Raw genomic sequence first — 22,244 nt, forward strand, 5'->3', positions numbered from 1 at the left:
GGCAGGACTGCCACCCCCGGGGAGAAGGCACGCAAACAAACTGAGCCCACAATCACATCTCTCGAGACTGTGACCCAGTTGGGGCACGACACTCCCGCTGAGTTAGAGAGACAGAAATCAAAGTCTGGGCAGACGGAGCCAAGTGGAATTTGTGGGCAGAAAACCAGACAGGAGGAGCCGTCCAGAACAAAGAGATGGTGGGGCTGAGATCTCCTTGCGTTTTTGACTGAATACTAAGCCGGCGTGCCCGGGGTGAGAAGACAGGAGGCCAGGCCAAGACTCACAGTGGAAGACATTGCGTCTTGACCAGGCAGAATGGAAAGTCCTCGCTAAACCACCAAGGAATTCCACAGAGATCCCGGAAGCAAGAGAACCGAACCAAAGATGAACACTCTAACAAAGCTTAAAAACTGGCCGCCCAATATAAACATTTGAAAAGATGCTCGTCATCCTTAGCCATCGGGGAAATGCAAATCAGACGGACAATGGAATAGCACCTCACACCTGTCAGAAGAGCTAGTATCAAAAAGACAAGAAATAGTAAGTGTTGGTGAAGATGTGGAGCAAAGGGGACCCTCGTGCGCTGTTGTGAGAATGGAAGCTGGTGCAGCCGCTGTGGAAAACAGTATGGGCTTTCCTCAAAAAATTAAAAACAGGGGCGCCTGGGTGGCTCAGTTGGTTAAGTGTCTGCCTTTGGCTCGGGTCATGATCTCAGGGTCCGAGGCTGCAGCATGATTTACAATAGCCAAGACAAGGAAGCAACCCAAGTGTCCACTGATAGATGAATGAACAAATGCACACACATACACACACACAGGAATACTAGTCATAAAAAAGAACAGAATCTTGCCATTTAAATGTGGCAATGTGGATGGACCTAGAGGGAATTATGCTAAGTGAAGTAAGTCAAACAGAGAAAGACAAATACTAAAGGATTTCACCTAATGTAGAATCTAAAAAACAAACGAGTAACAGAAATATACTCATAGATACAGAGAACAAACTGATGGTCGCTAGAGGAGCATGGGGTGAAGGGAAAGAGGACCAAGAGGTACAGACTTCGAGTTATAAACTAAGTAAGTCACAGGCGCGCCCGCGTGGCTCAGTCGCTAAGCGTCTGCCTTCGGCTCAGGTCATGATCCCAGGGTCCTGGGATCGAGCCCCGCATCGGGGGATGGAGTCCCACATCGGGCTCCTTGCTCAGCAGGGAGCCTGCTTCTCCTTCTCCCACCCCCCTGCTTGTGTTCCTGCTCTCGCTATCTGTCAAATAAATAAAATCTTTAAAAATAAAATAAATCAGTCATGGAGATATAGTAAATAAAACTGTAACTTTGTATGGTGACAGATGGTAACTAGACCTTTTGTGCTAACCAGTTTGTAACGTATAAAAATACTGAATCACTCTGTTGTATGCATGAAACTAATATAATATTGTATGTCAATTATAACTTAATAAAAAAAGAGTCTGGACTGTATATTTAGACAACTGCTTTTATAGAAATTTTGATTTAATTAGCTACTGCTGACATTTTTATTTTATTATTTTAAGACTTATTTTAGAGACAGAGTGTTTGCAAGGGTGGGGAGGAGCAGAGGGAGAGAGGGTCTCAAGCAGACTTCCCAGAGCGCAGAGCCCCACGTGGGCTGAATCGCACAACCCTGAGATCATGAGCTGAAACCAAGAGTCAGACACTTAACTGAGCCACCCAGGTGCCCCTTGCGGAGATTTTTAATAGGGGTTTAGCTGCATTTTATCAAAATATATCTAGTTATTGGGGCACCTGGGTGGCTCAGTCGTGAAGCATCTGCCTTCGGCTCAGGTCATGGTCCCAGGATGCTGGGATCGAGCCCCGCATGGGGCTCCCTGCTCCGTGGGAAGCCTGCTTCTCCCTCTCCCACTCCCTCTGTTTGTGTTCCCTCTCTCACTGTGTCTCTGTCAAATAAATAAATAAATAAAAATCTTTAAAATATATATATATCCAGTTAATAATCATACTTGTGTTGATTTTGCTAGTTCAAAAGCAGACATATGATCATTATAAAGAAAACCAATATTTACCTGCATTGGTAGTATTTAAGAAATCAGATACCTCATGTGAAATAAATATGGGATACATACAAAGTCTTTGGTAAAACTTAATTCTAAGAGTATCTTTTTCTTTTTTAAAGATTTTATTTATTTGACAGGGAGATAGAGAGCACAAGTAGGCAGAGAGGCAGGCAGAAGGAGAGGGATAAGCAGGCTCCCTGCTGAACAGGAAGCCCAATGTGGGACTCGATCCCAGGACCCTGGGATCATGACCTGAGCTGAAGGCAGCCGCTTAACCGACTGAAGCCACCCAGGTGCCCCTAAGAGTATCTTTTTTTATTTTTATTTATTTTTTAAAAGATTTTATTTATTTATTTTGAGAAAGAGATAATGAGAGACAGAGAGCACAAGAGGGAAGAGGGTAAGAGGGAGAAGCAGACTCCCCGCTGAGCAGGGAGCCTGATGTGGGACTCGATCCTAAGACTCCAGGATCATGACCTGAGCCGAAGGCAGTCGCTTAACCAACTGAGCCACCCAGGCGCCCGAGTATCTTTTTTAAAAATAGATTTTATTTATTTATTTGAGAGAGAGCACCAGAAGGGTGCGGGGGGGAGAGGGAGAAGCAGACTCCCCACTGAGCAGGGAGCCTGATGCAGGACTTAATCCCAGGATTCTGGGATCATGACCTGAGCCCATGGCAGACGCTTAACTGACTGAGCCACCCAGGTGCCCCCTAAGAGTATCTCTTATGTTTTTACTTTCTGGTTTTATATAGGAATTTAATTATTGGGCAATATTAACCATTACATGTAAAAAGAATATTAATTCGATTGTCTTTTACTTTTCAGATATCCAAAATAGTAATAAAGAAAAAAAATTATACAATTCAGTCCTTGCCCACCCTTGCAAAAAACAGAAAAACAAAACCAACCCCCCCCCGACAAAGCAATCAACCCCCCAACGAACAAAAACCAAAACTAAAAACCAAACAAGCTGGTAGAATCACAAAAATCATAGTGTTAGATAAAAGGCCTTATGTGGTTCTCAAATTATGCTATTTTTTTTTTTTATAAAGATTTTATTTATTTGACAGAGAGAGACACAGCGAGAGAGGGAACACAAGCAGGGGGAACGGGAGAGGGAGAAGCCGTCTTCCACCGAGCAGGGAGCCCGACGCGGGAATCGATCCCAGGACCCTGAGATCATGACCTGAGCCGAAGGCAGACGCTTAACAACTGAGCCACCCAGGCGTCCCTCAAACTATGCTCTTATAAAACAGTTGGACCAGAGAGTTCTCCCACTAAAGTTAGCCAGCAGCAGTCTTTCTGTAACTGGCAGAAAAATATCAAAACTGAATTTCTCCAATTTTAAGTTTTACTTCTTTAAAACCACAGAGTACATATGGTTCTTGTGAAAAAAATTAGGGGGTAACTGCATGAGGTTGCACTCCCATGGACAGGCCTGGAAGATAAGCTCTGTGGCACTGGACCATTCATGGGTCCACGCGGTCACAACACTGCAACACGCCCATAATGTCATTAAAGATCATAAATTTAGGGGCACCTGGGTGGCTCAGTTGGTTGGGCAACTGCCTTTGGCTCAGATCATGATCCTGGGGTCCTGGGATTGAGCCCCGCATTGGGCTCCCTGCTCAGCAAGGAGCCTGCTTCTCCCTCTCCCACTCCCCCTGCTTGTGTTCCCTCTCATGCTGTCTCTCTCTATTAAATAAAATCTTAAAAAAAAAAGATCATAAATTTAGTGACTGTATATACACTGACATGCCCTGCCCATTATATATATACTTGTAAAATTCAACTACCAGCACCACCACCCCTCTACACATACACAGAAATATACAGCTCCAATGACCGACATAAGGATTTCTGGCACTTACCATGGGTGACTTATAGTATCTATGTAGTATATTTATGAAATCTGTAATTGTTAGCATTCCTGGAACAAAGAATTATATGTTAAATATAAAACCATGAAAAATTTCACAGGATAAGCAAACCTGGAATATTTTCTAGAAAAGCTTCTGAAACATACTTTAAAGGTATCAAGCACAGTTTAATATATTATATTATTTAGGACTATTAGTCTGTGAACTATCTACAACAAACTAAGATAAATTTAGCTTAAATTAAACCTGACAATAAGTACAATGGAATCAACCACAGTATTTGGCAATTCAGTGATAGAAAACTTACTGATACTATAAAACCTCACAAAAGACTTGCAGCTACATGTAAATAATTTAAAATACTTGACAATAAGGTAAGGTATTCCAAAAACTTTACACACAGGACACTTCCGGGGGCACTTGGATTGTTTCCTGAGAAGCATTCTACAAACAGTAGGTTCTTTAAGTATTGATTTAGCGCCTACTTATCAAGTGCCTACTATGGGCCAGATTCCAGGGCTACAGAGATGAAGAAGATATGAAAATTCTTTGAGGAAACGGTCACCTAAAGCAGGAGGCAGACAAACTGGTAATTTTAAATCAATGTAATGCGTACTAGGAGAGCCAACATCTGCTGTCTACTATGATCTGTACAATGAGAGATTCTGGAGTTCAGATACTGAGTTACAGGATGTTTCCGATAGGACAGCAATGATTTAGCGCAGGCATCGATCGCGTCTACGTCGCTTCATTTGCCTGGTCCACAGAAGCAGGGGTTGCCCACATACACGCGAGCAAAGGCAGCCCACGGTCAGGGGTCTGAGCACAGTGTCCCCTGTGCACCCTGTTCCCTGGCCTTACAGCAACTGGCAAAGGCACAGAAGCTCCTTCAGGGAGCCAGAAAGGTACTGAATCAAAAGAAACTGGATAAATAAATAAATATGAAAAAGAAACTCTGTGGGAGAACCTCAGTGTTTTGAATTTGCTAGTGGCCCCACCTGACCCAGACGTAAAAGCCAGAAGTCCTTTAGCCTGGCAGTATGTTTTTGAGGCTGAGTTCTAAACTAGCACCTATTAGGATACCTTGGGCTTTCTGCTTTTAGGTTCCCATTTCAGATTTCTTCCCAGGCCCACACTGCTTACCTACAAAGCTTTGTTTCTTACTCTCCCACAGTGGCGCTGCTCGAACACCATTGGCTACTAAGGCAAAGAAAGCCTTTTTCACCTAAAGACAAACAGGAGAAACAAAAACATAAAGTCCATACATCAGGGGGAAAAAGACCTTCAATCAAAATATCCAACCAGATCTTACCAGTTATTTTCAATGTTAAGTTTTATAAGTTTGAGAGCCTAAAAAGAGCTGAATTTATTAACATTGGCAAAAATACTTTTGTATTATATTTAAAGACTGGAGATTTTTTGAAGCTGAAACAATGCAATTCACTTCAAAAAATTTTTCATTGTATCTAAAGACTTTGTACACAGAGACTTTATACAGTTAAAACTGTATAAAAGAATTAAACTTCAGTTTAATTTCTCCTGTACGTGGTTATTAGTTCATTTCAAAACACTGAAGTTATATCAAATGACCTGAAATGAAAATCTGTTTCTCATATGTTCAGTAACAAAACAAACCAGCATCCTTTCTCACTTCCTGGAGGCTGAGAAGAGGTATGAGAGATATAATATCCTTGCACTTTGATATCGTCTAGAGACAAATGTTCAGTGTGTGCCGGAGCCTGTTCAGGGTGCACTCACATATGGCGTCTCTGTGAGCCCCAGCGACACAGCCCATCTGGGGCACCGCACCAGGTACAGGAGGCACCGGAGGGGGTGGTGTGTGAAAAGCCAAAAGCTCAGTGCTGAAGATGACCCTCTAAATGCCCAGAACAAATAAACACAGGGAAAATGGTTCCCCTTTATTAAGAACTGAAGAAATGGAAGATTAAAGCAATCCTAAAGTATCACTTAGAGCTGCTCAATAGGCCAATATTGTTCGGTTACAGCAGCTAATGCAAATCATTAGAAAAATGTTGGAGCCACAGCGTGTGTCAAGAATCACGAAAGCATTCATACTGTTTGTGCGCTAGCTTTTTCTCTGTTGAATTCTTATGTAGTCATCCTAAATTTTAGGAGTAGGAATCAAAAATGTTCAATGTGGCATTATTTCTAATATTGAAACTGGAAAAATATCTGCCCCCAATGAAAGAAAATGCATTAAGTACTGGATTACCAATGGGAAAAAGTATCAAATACTAAAATTAGGAAGACCATGTTGAAGTAAAAGAAAGAAGGTTTATGGCAGTGAAAAACATAGGCTATAAAATTATACATTAGAATTATATAAAATATATGTTTAAATGAAAAAGGTCAAAGAGAAGTGAGCAAAAAATTAAATGATATTAAGGAGCTGGGACAGTGATAGTGTGTTTCTTTGAAAAAATTTCAACGTGATATTTTCTTTTTAACTAAGAAAGAAGGTTCTCTCTCCCACTGTATTCCAGACCCCTGCTCACTTAATAATGAAAAGAAATGAGAGAATTACAGGAACCCAGACCTTCCTATCAGACTAGGATTAATCATTCAGCACCTATTTATGCCTTTATCACAACACATTTTGCCCTTGTTTGGCAGGAGTTATGTAGGTGCTCAGTTCACCCACTGAGTGAACTGGGACAACAGTGAGTCCAGGGACGACGGGTGGGTGAGGAAATCTCGTTAATTATTTTCTACACTTGTCCCAGCCTGCTCCAGCGCTGTGTCCTGATGATGTACAAGATCATCGGGGACTCCACCTGTCCGCTGAATGAACGGCACAGGACGGGGAAGAGGCGTAGAGAAACAGCAACTCGGTGGCATCCATAAACTGGTCAAATATTTTTTGAACCACAACGTCTATCGAGAACCACGAAAACGTTCATGCTGCTCATGTAACTAAATGGCACCCAGGGATGGTGGGCCAATTTGTAAGGTCTGCTATTTCTACCTGGATGATGCTCTGGGAACCCTTGACTGTGGTCCCAGAAAATATTACAGAAGAATATGGGGGAGAAGTCACAGAGAAACAGATTTTAAAACACATTAAATATGAACTCAGCTTGTTTTTCTAAACTGGCTGGAGTAGCAAGGGAGTGGGGGGTATCTTGTAACCACAAATTACTTATTGTTTTCCCCCAAAACACAGATTTAAAATAATTTATCAAGATCATCCATGACACCCTAAGTGACCACAGCTGTTGAAGACCCATCCCAGAAGGCTGCAAGTCTGCCCAAGATGAAGTCGTAACTACAGAAGGTGTACAAAACAGACAGACACTGTTCGAGAGCCCAGTGTGTACCACGCAAGCAAGATCCGAGAAGCTACAACTCCCCAGAGAAGAGCCGCACGTGATTCGAATGCAACAGTCGTTTTGGAATGTTTTGTGGGCATTTTCCAAATCATCTTCAAATAGGTGAATCTCAACAGAAAATTGGAATCTATCAAAAAGAATCAAATACACCGCAGGTGGGTTAAATAGAAACAAAACCACACCTCAGCACTTACCACAGACAAGATGCTAAGAATCAAAGGCCAGGAGAAAATCAGGCTAGAGAAAAAAGACACGAATACACTTTCAAAGAAGCAACAATCCCACGGACAGGGCTCCGTCAGTACATACTCTCAAATACACTGACTGTTCTTCAGAAACACAAATATGCCGCTTCTCTGGGATCATTTCCCTGACTAATTGCACCCGAAAAGCTCTTAAACAGCCCTAACGGCTATGAAGTGAGTATTCGAGCCGAACAGCCAGTGTAGACAAGCCACCAACGGAAGGATGCACGGCGCTGATTCCCGACGTGGCAGGTCCTCCCCGGGGGACACACAGGCCACGAAGGGACGCCAGACGCTGACACGGCGCGCCGGCGTCCGCGAATGCTGATGCAGCCGGGCAGCGGCAGGGTAGCGCGTGAGGAAACCCCCTCAATGAGGCAGCAGTCCAACGGCCACGAGAATGCTAAGGATTTAACGTGAGAAGAGCCACCACTGCTGCAAGGGAAGGTAAAACACGCAAACACTAGGAGAACACTTGGAAGTAAAATACCTCCCGCTTCTCTTCAATGGGAGAACCGCCAGACTCACTAGAAACTTCTGTGGGCTCGGGCCCTTGGCCCGCTCCGAGCCTCGGGGTTCTGAGTTACGACATGGGACTAACAGGTAATGTTCTCCTCGCAGGTGACGATGCGACCAACTGGGCTCGCAGGTGACGATATTCAGCAGGGTGTCAGCACGAAGAGCCAAAGAGAGTAAACGCTTTCACTCCCTCGAGTGACCGAGCCAGAAGCGCACAGAGCTCCTCCGTTCCCACTTCCCCCGCCGGCACGTTGACACGGCCACGCCTCCGGAAGGGACGTCACAGCGCTGCGCGCTCCGCAGCCGGCCTGGGGCTTCCGGGTCTGGCCACGCCTCCCCGGCCACGACGGAGCCTCCGAAGCTTGGCTTTCTCCACACCACGTGCCTGGAGTTGAAGAGCAACTGCAAACTATACTTAGAAAATGCTTCACAATGACAGAAGGCACAGGGTGCTACCAATGAACCAATGAACAGGATAGAAAGGAGGCTGGCTCAATCCGGTTCCAATCTGCAGGAAAAAACTCTTGGGGCTTCTTGAGTACCTTTGAAAACTTTGTTTCAACTGATACGCAATTTGCTCAAAGTGTTACCAGTTTTAAAATGTACTTTTTAGTAGGATTTTCAAACAGCCAAATGTGATAATTAGGTAAGGAAAGATGGAAAATAAAATTTTAATATAGAAATGATTTTTTTAAAACCGTAAGCTCTAAGAGATTCTGGCAGTCTAAATGCCAAGTGGAACATCTGTGTTCCAAAAAGTGGGAATCTGGTTCCTCTGACGCGCTTCACTGTTCTCTATACAGTTTTACCCTGATTTTCAGTAATTAAGCTGATCGTGGGGCTTTTAAAATTAACGCTGATGAACAGCTAAAGCTCTTGAAAACTACCTAATTTGGTTTCTTACTAAATTTTCACATCAGAGCTTGTCCGGTGGATTTAACACTACCTGAGGCATCTCCCCTGTCTCTGATAGCTCTCTGCTGCACGAGGAGGGGGCCGGCTTCTTAGGTGAGGTCTCCACGCTCCAGCCCAGCTGACGTGGTGAACTGGTTTGCCTGGCACTTCTATGTCACAAAGTTCCTTCTACTTCAAGTGCACTTACCTATTACCATTCTACCTATGAAACCCGGTTGACCTTTAACTTCTAACTCCACAACCGAAGTTACCCACGTCACCCCAGTCAAGGTTGACACTCCCTTCTCTCTACTCCCACAGTACCTCATTCAGCTCCTGTTACTTCTGGAGTTTCCCTCATGTCTCCTTAGGCTTAAAAATGGCAAAGTAAACACATTTCTGACACGTTTTCCTGCTGAAGTTCCCCCCAAACTACAGGGAATAGAAGCTGGAAATGGGACGAACTAGGAGGTCTGCAGGGCAGCAAGCAGATGGAGGGAGTTTAATGAGTGACAGAGCCTTGCTGGGGAGGGGCAAGGTGGGGAAAGAAGCAGACTGACCTCTCCTTGCGTGTGGAAGACCCAAGACTGGAAGCCCTGGCAGGGGTGGGGACGGGGCCAGAGACGAACAGGAAGCTTGGTTCAGATTGGGGAATGGCCACAGCCGCCTGCCACCACCCGAGGATCATTTTCTGGAGAACCCGCTCTGCAAATACGATGTACAGATAGATACGAACACCGGGGGCTTCCTATGAAACCAATCAGTAATGCCCGGCAAGAAGCCCACTTGTGCATCCACGCACATTCTTGCTGCACACCCTTCATTCCGAATAGGCAGCCCAGACTCACAGCCCCTTGACAAGACCTGGAGCGCCGAAGCTGCAGTCGCTCCAGCTGCGGACACATCTTCCCCGGAGGGACACGGAAACAAAACTTCCCAGAGGTAGAACCAAAAGCAGAGAGAGAAAGAGGCAGGATAGAAATATTAAAGGATCACTTCAGGGAGCCCAAGACAAGTTGAAGTCCCAGAGAAAAAAAATGGTAGGAAGAAAATTACTGAAGACGCGACACAAGGAACACAAACCCGAGAGACACGCACGCCAGGTTCCAAAGGCGCATCGTGGGCCCGGCACGAGGAATACAAAGACCACAATTGAGGCCCGTTAGTCTGAAATTCTGGAGTATCAGATATAAAGAGAAAATCCCAAAAGTTTCAGAGGGGAAAATTCATGTAAAGGTGGAGCATAATTTTAAAAAGTCACAACTGATTTCTCTTTAATACTTGCATCCAAAATGGAAGTATTAATGGAATGATACTTTCAAATTTCTAAATAAAAATTATTTTCATTATGGGATTCTATACACAGCAGTCTACACAGTGAGTAGGGTAGATACAGATATTTAAAATTTCACGTAATGACCTCCCGGGCATCTGTCCATGGGAAGAGTTAGGGTTGAATGTGTCCCCCAGCATTCATACGTGGAAGCCTTCACTCCCAATATTGATGGTATCTGGGGGTAAGCCTTTTGGAGGTGATTAAGTTTAGATGAGGTCACTCAGGTGGGGCCCTGTGATGGAATTAGTGGCCGAGCTCTGCCCTGTGAGGACAGTGAGAAGGCAGCCATCTGCAAGCCAGGAAGGGAGCCCTCCCGGGGAACTGAATTGACCACCACCTCCACCTTGGACTTACAGCCTCCACAACTGTGAGAAGTCAGTCCCTGCTGTGTAAGCCCCCAGGCTGTGCTGGTGTGTTACGGTAGCCCGGTAGCCCAAGTGGGCTAAGACAGAAGCTACGGAAAAATGTGCTCCCCCTGCGAAAGAGGGAATAAATCAAAGAAGCAGAAAGCACGTGTTCAACAGACGGGTGTTGCAATGGAGGAGAGGGAGGAGGTATTCCCGGCCTCAGGACACAGTCACGAGCAGGTTGGGGAGTGACAGCTGGAGCAGGAAGACCAAGGACCAAGGATCCAGAAGTAGTGGCTCCAGACGGAGCTGAAAACGTGTCCGACAGGTCTGACCACAGAAGTCAGAAGGTGTACTGAATTGTACAAAGAAAGAAATGTAAATATAACTAGTTTCCACTGGGCTCAGCAGTGAATAAAACTGACACAGTCAAAATAAGGACAGCCAGGAAGGAATTCACCGCCACCTGACACCCGGTTACGGGGGGGGCAGGAAGGCCACACGAGGAGCAGGAACCCCCATCTGCTCGACCCGGAAGTAAAACACGTCTAAAGTCCATGAACTGAGGTAACATGGCAGTCCAGTCTAGGTTTCACAGCTGAACTGGTTGTTTCTGGGCAGCGTGACAAGGGCGTGAGGAATGGGGACAGACGTTGCTGTGTTTTATTGTAAACTTCTCATACTACTTGACACCTGGAGCTACTCCTATCTCCTTCCTTGAAAACCCATACACAGGTCCCTAGTGTGCTGCCTGTGGGGGTTAGCAGGCGTCCTCCCTAGTTAGTGCAGGCTTGCTGTGGGCAGGGCCACAGTGTCTTCATCCCCCCACTCTTAGCACAGTGCTTGGCCCCCGGTTTTATTCTTTTCTGGAACACTGATATGCTATCATGTCCCTCGTTCTGTGTACTGTCTACTTAGTCACTCACTGGTCCTGAGAATAATTTAGCTTGTTGAGGAATCTTTCTGTTATCCTTAGCTATCCCCCTGCTTTCAAGTCCTCTGTGAAGGACGTGATGCCATCAGCAAAGTCAGTACTGAAGTCATTGTCCCAAATGCTGATGAACTGAGAGTAAAAGAATCCTGTTTCTTAGCTTGGGTTCCCCAGAAAGCAGAGCCTGGCTTGCACGTCCTTCACTGGGAACGTGACCCGAGGAGCAGGTGTGGGGGATGGGAGTGAGATGCCCAGCAAGTGAGCCGGTGTGCCAACGGGTGGCTGACATGGCCCCAAGTACGGCAGACTGGCTCAGTTCCACTGGGATCTTCTGATCCACTCCGAGGGTGCAAGGTGGAGGCGTTTCTCCACGGGCTTCTATCCTCTGCTGGTTAAGGAGGCTGGAGGTATGCTGGCGGGCCTGGGCTAAGGTGCCACCCCATGGTACCTGAGGCGAGGAGTGGCTGGAGTCACAGGTGACGAAAGAGGATTTTAAAATGGCGCACTAGAGGCATCCAACGTAACCGGAAACCCTCAATTTTCTTGGGATGTCCGCACTGAGCCGCGGATTCACTCACTGAGCTGACAGCCTGCACTTTGACGTCTCATCCATCAGGGCGCCATGCCAGGCTCTGTCAGCTGTCTAGCTGAAACCGAGCTATGCCTGTCCTGCTTTTACCTCACCTATGGAACTACCCAAAAAAGAAATCGGGCTCGACTTCTGTGACCTGTGTTTGTCAATTCATGGTAGGTTTCTAGAGATTATTTCTTTGACTTTTACTAATAATTCATTCACACATCTTACCTGGGACTGGCACCACATTCCCCACCCACAGGTTTTTTTGTTTTTTTTTGTTTTTTTTTTTGAAGCTGTTTTCTTTTCTTTCATCTCTAGCCTGGGGTCCAGAACACTCTTCACAGTTCCTGCGATATCACCAAGCTTGGCAATCTGCTTTCTAAGTCCCTTTATTGCACTACAATGTGATTCATCTGGGTCAGAAAGCAAACTGGTTTAGTGCAGACAGGCACCCTCCCATAATCTCTACACCCAACTCAGGCTTCAATTTCCTCTAATCGCCATCTATTCCATTTTTTCCATTTTGAAGATCATTTTCCTTGATAAGGAAAAAGCACCAAAAGAGCTGAAGAGTTTTACTTTCTCTTTATCGGCACCTGCAGCACAAATCCTAAGCAATAGGCCTGGCTCTCTCATTCCTTCTTGATTTTTTTGAGGGTGGCGGGGAGGGGCCCGGGGAGAAGGAGAGAGAGACTCTTAGGCTAAACACGCAGCACAGAGCCTGAGGCAGGGCTCGATCTTGCGACCATGAGACCATGACCTAAACCTAAATCAAGAGTTGGTCACTTAACCAACTGAGCCGCCCAGGCGCCCCCCCCCTCTTCTTACTTTTAAAATAAGCAAGCCCTGCACCCTCTCCACTTGTGGACCTCAATTCGAGTCCCCGCTTAAGACCATCCTGGGTGGCCCCTCCTCGTCATGCCCCTCTCTGAGCTTGCTTTAATACTATGCTCTTCCTTCTTTATTTTCTACGTGTTCTAAGAACGTGGGCTTAGCACACAGTCACTTACTCGGATGCTTGCCTGTTTCCCCCCTTCATCTGCTCTCGGGTCTTATTAAAAGTTATACTGACTGAAATAGTTTGAGCAACAAAATAGTGATGGATCATAACTGAATAGGATACATATGTTCACAAATCAATGCTGACGTAAATGATGGGAGAGAAAGGACCACGTCCCTTGCAGAGGCATTCCAACTAACTTACATAGCTACTGTGCTCTCAGGGGGTGGAGCGCAGCCCTGCGCTGCATGCGTGTGCTGTGCCCAGTAACTTCCTAGGAGGACCAGCATGGACGTGGAGAAACCTGAGGAAGACCACATCAGCCAGGTGACCCATGTTAAGGTCAACAGTGGTACTAAGTGTATGCACCCTTGGTAGGAGAGGATGAAATAACACCTTATTCTCTGCGGTCTTCCTTCTAAAACGCATAATCCCAATCTGATGGTGAGAAAAACATCAGGTAAATCCCAACAGCGGGGTCTCCTCCAAAAGATCTGCTCAGTGCCCCTTAAAACCGTTAAGGCCACAGGAGCAAGGAAAGTCTGAAACACTGCCACAGCCAAGAGGCGCCTCAGGAGACGTGGTGACCCAATGTCACAGGATAGCCTAGGTGGGATCCTCAGACAGAAAAATGACATTAGGTAAAAAGTCAGGAAATCTGAATGAACCATGGGCTTTAGGTGATAATCCTGTATCAATACTGGTTCGTGAATTGTGACAAGTGTTTTCCACACTGATGACAGATGGCAGGAATGGAGGAACCGGGGCATGGGGTGCCTGGGAAGTCCAGACTCACTTCCCAGTTTTTCCATAAATCTAAAACTACTCTAGAACAAACATTCTATTAAAAATAGTCATACTGCCGTTGTGAGGGAAGGCCTGTGTCGTTCTTGATGCTCCCCACCCCCCCAATCTTGGGAAGTTTTATTTAATTTTGAGCCTCTCATCACTCCTGAGGTATCACTGTTTAGAATCTGAAAGCACTAACTCCTATCTTTCTCTGAACTACCAGGCTTCTCTGGAAGGGCTGGGACACATCCTCCTTCTCCACCGGGCCACGTAAGAAGCTGCTGTCTCTTGGCTCCAGGCCTTTCCTGTCTGGCCTGTAACTAACTGTATCTCTAGATCAGCCGTGAATTACTGTCAACTCGATCACGTGGTGACTAACTGCAGTGACTGTTCTTGATGTGGCATCTTGGGGGACCTGCCACAACTGCCCGGACACATACTTTCTCTCCACAGCATCTCTCAAGGAACCCCAGAAGCAGTCTCTGCTTGGACCTGGCACAGGACCCCCTCACCATGTGCCTGGAGGCTGTGCTGCCCTCCAGCTCTCTGCCTTCAAGTGTCTGCAGAGACGCTCATCCTTTAGACCTTCCGCACACCACCCTGGTCCACGACACCGAGGGTACCGTGCTGACTGGAGCTGACAGGCAAGAAGAAGCAATACTCCAGATGATGCCTCCGTGAGACGTAAGGAAGTCAGGGGGTGAGTTTCCAGGGTGAGGGGAGGCTGGGAGCATTAGCAACAGCCCCTGCAAGGGAAATTCAGGTTGTTGCTCTGCACACACCCTGCAAGCCACACATCGAGGGGGAGGTCTTTTGGAAGCAACACGCACCAAGTGGCTACCCTGACACATTCGCTGAGTGGCCCCTGAAAGCTGTTTCCAGAGCGACCAGAGCAAGGGAAGGCTTGGAAGCAAGTCCAGGCTCCTCGTCCACACGGGCCTGTCATCAGCAGCGTCCACACGAGGGATCCTGTACGAAGCCCCACGAAGCACCAGCAGGAGACTCCTAGGGCACACGTCGGGGGCTGAGAAAAGCAGCAGCGAGAACCCACGCCTTCTCCTGTAGGCAGTGACCGTCTTCCGAGAAACAGTTCCCGGCTTGCTACTGGGCCTGGCAGAGACAGAGCGAACGGCTTGCTACTGGGCCTGGCAGAGACAGAGCGAACCATGAGACGCCGAGCGGCCATGCGGCCTGAGCTCCCACCATAAACTGGGGGGGGGGGGGGGGTCCTCTGCCCGTCGAGCAGCACAGCCAGTGGTCAGCAAGTGGCAACAGTGCGTCAGGCACGGGGCTGCCTCCCCTTGTTCCTACTGCGCCCATGGTCTGGGGGTGCTCCCCACGAACAGCTGCCGACAAGGAGAAAACTGGGTTGCTTTACTGACACTTCTCGTGGCAGGCCAGCCCCAGGACCACATGGGGGCAGGACCGCAGGCTGCGCGTTTGCTTTCCACTCGGTCGGGATGGAGAGATGGACGCTGGTCCTCAGTGAATTTCGGTATGAAATGGGAATTTTGCCAAACCCAACCATGGAGAGTCGAGCCAGCCTCTCAGAGCAGAGCTGGAGGCTGAAACTGTCCGAGACTGTTCTTTCCCCTCATCTGGGGGAGCCTTTCATTCACTCTTCTCCATGAGTCTGTGCTTGTCTCCCAGGTCTGGGTGCATCTAGGAGTTAGGACTCTGATACTTGTACCCTCAGAATAATGTGGTCATAGTACTTTTCTTCTGCAACTTGCTTTTTTTACTTAAAAACATATTCTTTTTTTTTTTTTAAAGATTTTATTTATTTATTTGACAGAGGGAGAGAGACAGTGAGAGAGGGAATCACAAGCAGGGGAGTGGGTGGGAGAGGGAGAAGCAGACTCCCCACCGAGCAGGGAGCCCAATGTGGGGCTCGATCCCAGGACCCCGGGATCATGACCTGAGCCGAAGGCAGACGCTTAACGACTGAGCCCCCCAGGCGCCCCAGAAACATATTCTTGACAAACACTTCTTCCATTCTTCTTAATGGCGACATGGTATTATTCCATGAGATACCTACACCAGGATTTATTGAACCCATCTCTTAGGATATGTGGGTTGTTTCTGGCGCTCTGCCATCGCTGTGCGGCGTTCTCTACGTGCTTTCTTTGCTCTCGAGATGGATCGACGACTACTACTGCAGTCTGCGTCTAGAAAATACTCTACTCATACCTTTCAAATGCGTGTTTAGCTTTGCTCCACCCACGACAACCCCCAAACCCCCTACCTCCCTGGTAACAAGGTTTAGCTCCTTCAAAGCCAAGAGCCTCCCAGGATTCATGACCGCCAGGGGATGATGCACACACAGCTCATATTAACTCAGGAAGGGACATTACTGGATCAAGGACCTCTGACAATCCACAAACATAGCACATTTTTCATGTATCACCCAACTTCGGCTAAATTTTAAATTTGGAAGAAAGTCAATTCCGTGGCAAGGGACAAGCCGAGTAGGAGTGAAAGCAGACACAGGTCTTACCAGCCATCACTGACCTGGCTGTTGGTGGCAAACTGAGGGTCAGGAGACCCGGGTCTTGAAAAAGTGACGAGCCTTCCGGGGAATGGGAGCGAAGGTGAGAGGGGTTGACCGGGTAGTTCTTTACTTTGGGAATTGAGAACTTCTACCTATTTTACTATGAAATCTACGGTTACAGTTGTAAACACCAGATTTCCCGAAGTTGCTGCCTGTCACGTTCCCCATACAGTAGTGTCCTGGATGCTTTCCTGTCCTCATTGGGTCAAAGAATCAGAGAATCTTAGGGGCTGAGGAGAAACCATGAAGGTTACCTGGCCTGAAGTGAATCTACCTAAGTCACAGACTATAAGGTCAATTTACAAAAATCAGTTGTATTTCTGTATGATGACAAAAGAACAGTTAGCAAATGAAACAAGAACAATTCCTGAGAGTCCTGTGTAGTTGGCACCGACTGCAGGCAAAGTGGCCCGGAGAGCCCAGGTGTGCTCTGCAGAGCCACAGGGACAAGCTGCTGGGGAGCCCGCAGCCCAGGCTGGCGGAGGGGTGAGGACAGGCCCCGGAGCGAGGGGCAGAGCTGGCCGAGTCTGGGCACCTCTCTCCCAGGACAGCCCTGGACGAACGCAGAGGCGGGGCTGAGCTCACAAGGGCACCTTCCCCCGCCACGTCCTGCCGAGGGGCCAGCTGAGGCCAACCTGGCAGGGCTCCTGCCTCTCCGGGTTCTCCCCCAGCCCTTCAGGGCGTCTCCTGGGAGCACACCCTAATAAAGCACCGACTGCCCATGAATTCCTGGCTCAGTGGCTGCTTCTGGAAGCACAAGTGAAGCCACTCCTTTGTAAAGATTTATGTACAACCACAGATGCTAGATCCCTACGTGCGTATGCATATTTATTACGTTGGATGGAACCTGATCGTTGCAGTGAATGGATCACTTAGGACTTTTCATATATGACTGTACATCATATGGGTATAAAATGAGCTGCAATAAGCACAATTTTAATACCAAAATGATAAGGTTCAATTTTTTCTGCTCAAAGAGATCAATAAAGTTTTCTCAAGAGATCAAATATCTTAGTAATTTTTTTCTTTTTAAACAGTGCTATTTAAAATTAATTTATTACATATTCTACTAAATAACTAAGAGAAAAAAAGACCAGGGTATACTGAGGGAGGTGGTACAGGTTAACGGTCAATAGCTCAGGCTCTAACATACGGGGCAGACCCCATCACTCACTAGCTCTGTGGACTAAGTTACTAAATTCTAGAATTTGTGGACTGAACTTTGTGATTTAAGTTCCCTGACCCTAGAATGATTTTCCTTATCTGGAGAAAGAGGACGGTAACAGCACGTTCCTTCCACGGCTGCCACGGGGGCGGAGAATGCAGACAAAAGCTCTGCGCGACACCCGACATGTCTGCCGGTGTCACTGGACGTGAATTCCCCGACGAAAGGGCCACGCAGATGGCATGACAGCAGTTCGTGAAAACTGTGCACACTTACTTGTAATGTAGTATCAAAGACCACAAGCTTTGAACTGGTGGGAACGATGTCGTAACACTTGTGTGACCTCATGAAGCGCATGTAAACACCACTTTCTGAGTCTTCTGCTAAAAAGGAAAGAAAAAAGGCAGATATCAGCAACAATGAAGGACTTGCTCATCAGCTGGTGAGCACGTATGAAAACCTGCGGCCGAAAGACTTATGGACACTGTGACAGGTCTTCCCAGAAGAGCGAGAAGGCAAGGGTGCTCACGCGTGCAGGTCCTATCCAGCACGGCCCTGGAGACCCCCGCCTGGTCAGTATGGCAAGGAGAGAAACAGAGGCGTACAGATTGAAAAGGAGAAAGCAAAACTGTCTTTACTGGCAGATCATAGGATTTTTTTTTACAAAGAAGATACCAAAGAAATCGACAAACGCAGCTCCCAGACCTAAAAGAAATGAGTTGAGCAAGGTCACAGAATGCAGCATCACTAAAAACAAAGAAACACCTAATTTACAAATAAATGAATACACAATTTACAATAAACGCTAAATGAAAATACAGATCTACCCAAGGAGACAAGGCACTGAAAACGGTAACTATGTGGACAGATACCCAGATTCTTTAAATCTCTGTAAATGTTAGTGACAGTTGGCAAAAGGATGGCAAAGATTCGTGGGGGTTCCAGCATATTTATAAGCGAACGGCGTGGTGCCACCATCCAACCGATGATGCAGAAATCTGGGCTTCCTCCTCATCACGTGACCTCTGCCACCCTCCCCGGTTTATCATGGGGCCCTGCAGAGTTTACGGCAAATCTCTCTGTAATTCATCCACTTCTCCCCACCTCCACGGCCCCTGGCCTGGGTCTGATAAATGCCCTCACTTCCTAACTGGTCTTTCTGCGTTCAGTCCTGTTCTCTTCAATAGCTGTCCACACTGCATCCAGAAGGGTTATGCCAGATGCACGTTTGATCACGTCACTCCGCTGCTGAGAACGCTTCAATGGCTTTCGAAAAAGACGGAATCCCTGGTGTAGCCTATGAGACCCGGCCTGAAAGGTGTGGCCCCTCCGACACCCCAGCCTCGCAGGTCACGGCCCGCACCCCAGTGCGTGTCCAGTTACGATGTCTTCTCTTCGTCCCTCCTCAACGCTACACTCTCTCCTTCCTTGGGGCCTTCAACCACTGTCTCCTCCATCTTCAACATTTTGTCCATTTCTTCTTGGCCCCGTTAAACCCTCCTGCGCAGACTGTGCTCAAGGCCATGACTGAGAAGTTGTGGAACCAGAATTTAAACCTGGACGCCTCAATTCCAAAGCTGCGTTCCTATCTGGGATGATCGCCCACCGCCCCCGCCGGCAACGGCCCAACTCCTAACCGGTCTTCATGGTTGAGGGTAAAGTATACTACTTCCAAGGGACTTCTTCGACAACCTCACTTAGCCCACACTGATCTGGACATTTTGTTAGGACTGAGAGTATCTGGGAAATAGCTGGGAAGAAAAAAATTATTGTTTAGTATTACCAAAGGAAGTGCTGAACAGCGTGACACTAACCAAGTTCCTCAACTGTGGAAGGGGCTCGTTCTCCCTTATTGTCCTACAGTAAACACTCCGCATATGCTGCCTGGTTTGCCAACTTCATGACAAACTATGCACACGCTCCCAAATCTCTATTTCCAATCTGACTGCTCTCCCAGGTCCTAGAATGCATAACCCTACTGCTCCACGGACCTCTCGACCAGCTCCTTCTCAAGCATCTCCCTGCCTGCTTGTGCAACAGTCGGCCATCCTGGTCTAGCACCCATGAACCTCCTCATTCCTCCACCTCCTGTTCCCATGTCCAGGCAAACAGCTCCCTGCGAAGCTCCCGACTGTATTTAATTTCACCTTCTTGTATTTGTTCATTCTGCTTTAACTTAAACATCCTTCTCTACGCTTTGTCCAACTTCAACCCAACCTCAAATGCCATATTATCCACAGAATGTTCACTAAAGGCCAAGCATTTTTATATCGTATCCCTCACCTAATTTACCTAACAATGTTGAGGGGTATGCCTTAACTTCTTTGCTTTACGATGAGCAAACTGAGATGAGGAGAAGCTGGGGAGCTGGCCTAAAGTCAGGATTTAAACTGAAGCAGGATTTAAACCTACGTCCAGGACCCCAACACTTCCCGAGAGAACTCTGCAGCTTCGTCAATGCACGCACACGTCGGACAAAGGCCTGTGGAGTGCTGCGCTCCATCAGGCAAGGTCCCTGGTGTTGAGACGTGAAGGTGAACACAACAGGCAGTCTCTGCCCTCCAAGCCCACACGCTGGTGGAGAACGATGGCACCCGGATATATGCCACGTGGCAGGAGAAGCCCTGGACCATGAGAGATCACCTGGGCGGACAACCAACCCTGGGTCAGAAAGGCAAGGAAGTTTAACGACCTCCTCCTCTGAAGACGTGCGGACCTCCGCCTATACTTCTCATCAGCGGTCACTTCACATCTCATTCGTAGTGATCTGTGCAGCTCTAACTCTTCTCCCTCTGGGCCGATCACTCCTTTGAATGGCCAGGACTTTGCTCGTCTACTACATTAATGAATTTAGTTAATTTAATAACTACTTATTGCCTATGATCTCTGTGTGGTTCTCCGAAAGCTGGTCAGTTGGATTTGTATGATCCTTCTCTCATGATCTGTCTTGGGGTGATGTGTTTTGGGAGGGAGACCAAAAGGTCAAATGCCATCTCAACCCACCATAGCAATGGCACCGGTGTCAACATGACTCACCACCCAGATCGCCTGGCTCAGGTAGTCTCAGTCAGGTTTCTGCACTGTGGTTACTCTGACCTTCTGCCCTGCAGTCTTTGCAAGAAAGTCACCATGTGCAGTCCTTACCAAAAGGTCAGGAGCTAGGCTCCACCTCCTTGAGGAAAGAGCATCTCCATACATTATTTGGAATTATTCGGTACAGAATTATCTGTCTGTCTGTATCAGTATGGATTTATAATACTTATTTTATACTTTGGGTCAGGAAGCCCCCGGGGCGTTCACCCCCCTCTGACAGCTGTGTGTGCTGCTGGGGAGCATGCTCCAAGTTCGGACAGCCTTCTGCCCTGCTCTGACTTCCTGCATGTCCCCTCCGCCCCCGGCCCGGGGCTTCCCTGCTCAGACACATGGCCTCCACATCAGCCAGGAGTCTGTGGAGAGCTGGGCTCTCTGGGATCTCCTCGGTGAGGGCTGCTTCAGTCAGCGAAGGCGGTGTGAGGGGGGCCCCCTCACTCTTTGTCTGAGCACACCCCAGTCTCCACGACAGGGGGAGACATGTTTCGTCCATCACCAGCGTCTGACGTTATTAGCATGGTACTTGTTACAGTTCACAAACCAGTAAAATAACAACAAACAAATACCATTTGTTGTTCAGAATTGCTCAGTTTTGATCCCTCCAGGATGGCACATGACATTCGGCCATGGCTCCTTACGCTCCTCTTGGCCGAGGCAGTTTCCCGGACCTTCCTTGTTCTGACGGTCTTGAGGAATCCCGGGAGGCATTCAGCAGGAAGCCCCTTGGCTGGGGAGTCTGACCTGCTCCTTACAGTTAGTATGGGTTTGGAGGAGGACCTACAACATTTTTTTAAAATGTAAGAAGGTTGACCAAAGAAAGCAAAATGTTAAATATGTAAAACAAATTATAATAAAATTTATTTTGGTTTGTAATAAGGATACAGATTATTACTGCTGTAAAAAAAAACCATATCAAAAACAAAGGTATTAGTATTTTAAGTTAGGAAAACAAAGTGAACTATTATAAAATGTCATGGCTTCCCTACATTGAGTATAAACTTTCTGATTATATGTGGCACCATCTGTATTATTTTCACTATGATGAAGTCTCAAATTACAACTGAAGAAAGAGACACAATGAAATGGAAAATAAGAGTAACGTGGAGTTAAACTGAAAAGAAAAAAAGAGGGGCACCGGGGTGGCTCAGTTGGTTAAGCGTCTGCCTTCGGCTCAGGTCACGGTCCCGGGGTCCTGGGATCGAGTCCCGCCAGGCTCTCTGCTCAGCGGGGAGCCTGCTTCTCCCTCTGCCTCTGCCCTTCCTCACCACTTGTTCTCTCTTTCTCTTTCAAATAAATAAAATCTTGAAAAAAAGAATAGAAACCAAAAAACCAAAACCATTCAACGGTAACAGGTTGTTTGGAACGCATTATTAAAATTTCTGAGAATGCAAGAAGTTCAAAACCCCTTATTGAAAGGGTAACTGGGGCTAAGATATTATCAGGGTTCCGTTCTTGCTCCTGTTTTATGTCACGGGCCAGAAGCAGGATTACAGAGCATTACATGGGCACTGGCGTTCC

General features: G+C 47.1%; 1 protein-coding gene across 10 annotated transcripts in view; it reads right to left on the reverse strand.

The window, feature by feature from the left end:
* The window catches only part of PRKAG2 (protein kinase AMP-activated non-catalytic subunit gamma 2), a 255,248-nt gene that overhangs the window by 20,165 nt on the left and 212,839 nt on the right, over window positions 1-22,244 (reverse strand). For 7 of the 10 annotated variants that reach the window (XM_073887557.1, XM_025862116.2, XM_073887555.1 and 4 more), the window contains 3 exons: window positions 17,913-18,019; window positions 5,076-5,157; window positions 3,924-3,982 (listed from right to left, as the gene is read on the reverse strand). In XM_073887557.1, the coding sequence (XP_073743658.1) occupies window positions 3,924-3,982; window positions 5,076-5,157; window positions 17,913-18,019 (248 nt within the window). The remainder of the gene's footprint in view (window positions 1-3,923; window positions 3,983-5,075; window positions 5,158-17,912; window positions 18,020-22,244) is intronic. The other 3 variants (XM_025862118.2, XM_073887559.1, XM_073887560.1) reach the window with 1 other exon arrangement.

Source organism: Callorhinus ursinus, unplaced genomic scaffold, assembly GCF_003265705.2.
Source record: "Callorhinus ursinus isolate GAN/ISIS: 27379988/994484 unplaced genomic scaffold, GSC_fseal_2.0 scaffold80, whole genome shotgun sequence".
In the NCBI taxonomy this organism is placed as follows: Eukaryota; Metazoa; Chordata; class Mammalia; order Carnivora; family Otariidae; genus Callorhinus; species Callorhinus ursinus.